The following is a 3,388-nucleotide window of genomic DNA, read 5'->3' as shown; positions in this document are numbered from 1 at the left end:
GAGCAGCCGCAACTGGTGGAGGAGAAGCCACTGGTGGAGGCCCCCCACTGGTGAAGGCCCCCCCCTGGTGGAGGCACCCCCCTGGTGGAGGCCCCCCTGCTGGAGGGCCCCCTGGTGGAGGAGGAGCCACTGGTGGAGGCCCCCCTGCTGGAGGGCCCCCTGCTGGAGGAGGAGCCACTGGTGGAGGCCCCCCCCTGGTGGAGGCACCCCCCTGGTGGAGGCCCCCCTGGTGGAGGCCCCCCTGCTGGAGGCACCCCTGCTGGAGGCACCCCCCTGGTGGAGGCCCCCCTGGTGGAGGAGGAGCCACTGGTGGAGGCCCCCCCCTGGTGGAGGAGGAGCCACTGGTGGAGGCCCCGCCCTGGTGGAGGCCCCCCCCTGGTGGAGGAGGAGCCACTGGTGGAGGCCCCGCCCTGGTGGAGGCCCCCCTGGTGGAGGAGGCCCCCCTGGTGGAGGCCCCCATGGTGGAGGCCCCCCTGGTGGAGGCCCCCCTGGTGGAGGAGGAGCCACTGGTGGAGGCCCCCCCCTGGTGGAGGCCCCCCCTGGTGGAGGAGGAGCCACTGGTGGAGCCCCCCCCTGGTGGAGGCCCCCCAAAAACAGTTATATTCAGGTGCTTTCCTGGACTTTAGCCCTTCCAGAAACAACCTGAACTGGAAAAGGAAGCTACAGGTTAGCTTCTCCAGCTTCTCCAGCTTCTCCAGCTACTTTCCAGCAGCTTGTGTCATTAGAAACCTGGATCAAGGTTCTGTGTTCAGACAGCAGAACCTTCTAAGCGAATGAGTTCATATTCACAGTACTTGAGTCTCCCAACATGAACTAGTTCTTTAGAGTCACCTGAGTGAAGTGGCTGACCAGTGGCGAGCTCCGGACCAGCTGCAGCAGGTTGCTGGGCAGGCCGAGCCGCTGGAAGTACCAGACCAGGTTCCAGAAGATGATGGAGTGGCTGTCCAGAAACTGAGGCTGGGCCAGAACCGACTCGCCCTCGTTCTCCAGCAGACTCTCCAGCTCCTTCCTCAGAACCAGAGGGCTCAGGTAGGCCACCGTCACCTGAGGAGTCCCTCCCACCGACGACACCTGGAAAGAGGGCGGAGCCTGTCACAGTGAGGAGGGACGCAGCGGGGCAGCGGCGGGGGGAGTTACCGTTGTGGCCTTGCTGGTCTCGGAGTAGGTGCTGGTTTCAGAGCTGGAGTCGTCGCTCAGCCCGTTGCACTGGGGCCGCAGGGACGCCTCGTGACCACTAGGGGGCCTCACGGCGCTCTCCACCTCATCCTCCAGGTTCATGGTGCAGTGCTCCGCGCTGAGAAGGAGCAAGAGCAGAACCGGTGACACTACAGAACCAGGAGTGCATGAGCGTCCGGTCGGCTGGCTCTGTACCTGCTGACAGGCCCCGGGTCGCAGATTTCTGCATTCAGGAATGGGACAAAGGAGGCGGCGCAGAATGGGCAGGACGAGTTCAGGTTGGAGTCGTCCGACGTCCAGCCTGCCATGATCTCCTCGTCGTACACCAGAGAGTTGCAGCTGCGGCACAGCGAGCAGCTGGACATCAGAACCTGGACACAAACACACTGTGAGGCCCCACCCGGACGAAACCGCCTCACCGACCGCACCGACCGAACTACCTCGATTCCTGCCCCCTCCTGGTTGGCGTCCCACGACCTGCGCAGAGGATACACCGCGGTGGGCGTGTCCGTCAGGTCCAGGTCACTTCCTACTGACAGCGAGCTCTGAGGAGAGATTCCTGGTTATTCCAGATGACAGGAGGGGCTTTCACATCCAGAACTATAGGGAAACATCTCAGCAAGATCTGGACAGCAGCCCCTAGTGGAGGACGCTGGATCTGCAGCTCATCGCCTTCAACGGAACATGCAGTCACCTCTGATGTGGCGTTCACCAGCCGCTCCTTTGCCTTTAGCAGTGTTTCAGCCACCTGGGACTTCCTGGACTGCCTCTGATCTGACACTTTCCGACCGATCCCTCCTCCGGACCGGCGGTTTTCCACGCTGGCGGCGCGCCGGACCGATGCTCGGTGTTTGGTCGGTGTGAGGAGCTGCTGCAGTTTCCCTGCCAGGCCTCCTCGGCTCGGGGACGACACGTTGTTGGAGTTCTCGTCTACGGTCCTGGCCTTGTTCTTTCCACCGGAGCTCCCGGATCTGTCGGATCTGCAGTCGGAATGTGAATCCTGTCAGATCGGTGAGAATAAACTCAGAAAGCCTGGAGGAACGAACACACTGACCTGCTGAGCCTCTCCTCCGGTTCACATCTACAGTCCAGCTCCGACTCGGTGTAGAAGGTGGAAAGGCAGACCTCACTGCGCCGCACCACGACTCCCCCAGGGGGCGCTGCAGGCGGAGCGGAGGCTTCTCTCCGTCCCAGCGGGGGCTTCCGGTGGACCGTGTCCCCGTTTGTCCCTGAACCGTGAAGGACGGGGGACTTCTTACAGACTTTGAGCTCTGAGGGCAGAAAGGGCATCAGGTCAGCTCTGATCTGTGGAAACGTCGCTAACAAGCTAATAGTGGAGATTATTTTTAGCTTAGTGTTGTTGCTATGCTAAGTGGGCTCATTTTTAGTAGCAAGACGTCTAGGATATCTGATGTTCATAATTAGCGCCTCAGGGTTAGCGCAGCTAGCTTTCTAGCTAGCAGTGCTCACCACTGACTGTGGGCGTCTTCATGCTGCTGAGGCTGGAGCTCTTCACCAGCGACCCGGTCAGAGACTCGTGACTCGAGCTTTCGCTCAGGCCGCTCCAGCTAGACTGACGAATCAGAGCGGACTGTGGGCGGGGCTTCTGATCGGGCTCCATCATGGCTCCTGGGATGGAAACAAAGATCATCTTCATCACCTTCATCGCTTAGAGCGGAGACGTTTTATCCTGCAGGACGAACTACGAGACATCTGACCTCTGGAGCCCACAGAACTACTCTTCCGCCGCTGTTTGATTGGCTGCCTGAACTGAGCCACGGCCAATAGAACGTTCCGTAGCTTAGCCCAGCGGAGACGGCCGCCCTGATTGGTCGAGGGCCACTTACACTCCAGCACAGCCTGAAGAGGGAATACAGCCATCAGCCTGAAGCTTTGTGGTGTGTGTGTTTGTAATACCTTGTGGGGACCATTTTCCTGACACATGCTACGTTGTGGGACCAGAGCCTGGGCCCCATAAGGGGTACGCTGTTTTGGGTCAGGGGTCAGATTTAGGACTAAGGTGTGAATTGAGTTTCAGTTACAGTTGGGGTTAGGCTGTAGAAATGAATGGAAGTCAATGGAAAGTCCCCAAACGTGTGTGTGTGTAGGTGTGTGTGTGTGTAGGTGTGTGTGTGTGTGTGTGTGAGTTTGTGTGTGTGTCTGTGTGTGTGTGTGTGTAGGGGTGTGATGGTGTGTGTGAGTGTGTGTGTGT

General features: G+C 59.9%; 1 protein-coding gene across 1 annotated transcript in view; it reads right to left on the bottom strand.

Moving 5' to 3' along the window:
- Positions 1-3,388, bottom strand: part of dennd4b (DENN/MADD domain containing 4B) — a 48,798-nt gene that overhangs the window by 5,260 nt on the left and 40,150 nt on the right. Inside the window, exons 18-25 of the mRNA XM_015050956.1 lie at positions 2,895-3,036; positions 2,647-2,805; positions 2,231-2,447; positions 1,871-2,156; positions 1,617-1,721; positions 1,372-1,547; positions 1,138-1,294; positions 832-1,071 (exon numbers count right to left, since the gene is read on the bottom strand). Coding sequence (XP_014906442.1) covers positions 832-1,071; positions 1,138-1,294; positions 1,372-1,547; positions 1,617-1,721; positions 1,871-2,156; positions 2,231-2,447; positions 2,647-2,805; positions 2,895-3,036 — 1,482 coding nt within the window. The remainder of the gene's footprint in view (positions 1-831; positions 1,072-1,137; positions 1,295-1,371; positions 1,548-1,616; positions 1,722-1,870; positions 2,157-2,230; positions 2,448-2,646; positions 2,806-2,894; positions 3,037-3,388) is intronic.

The sequence above is a fragment of the Poecilia latipinna genome, unplaced genomic scaffold (genome assembly GCF_001443285.1).
Source record: "Poecilia latipinna isolate Pla-1442-1.1 unplaced genomic scaffold, P_latipinna-1.0 Scaffold1021, whole genome shotgun sequence".
NCBI classification, from domain to species: Eukaryota; Metazoa; Chordata; class Actinopteri; order Cyprinodontiformes; family Poeciliidae; genus Poecilia; species Poecilia latipinna.
This window is presented reverse-complemented; position numbering and strand designations above follow the sequence as displayed.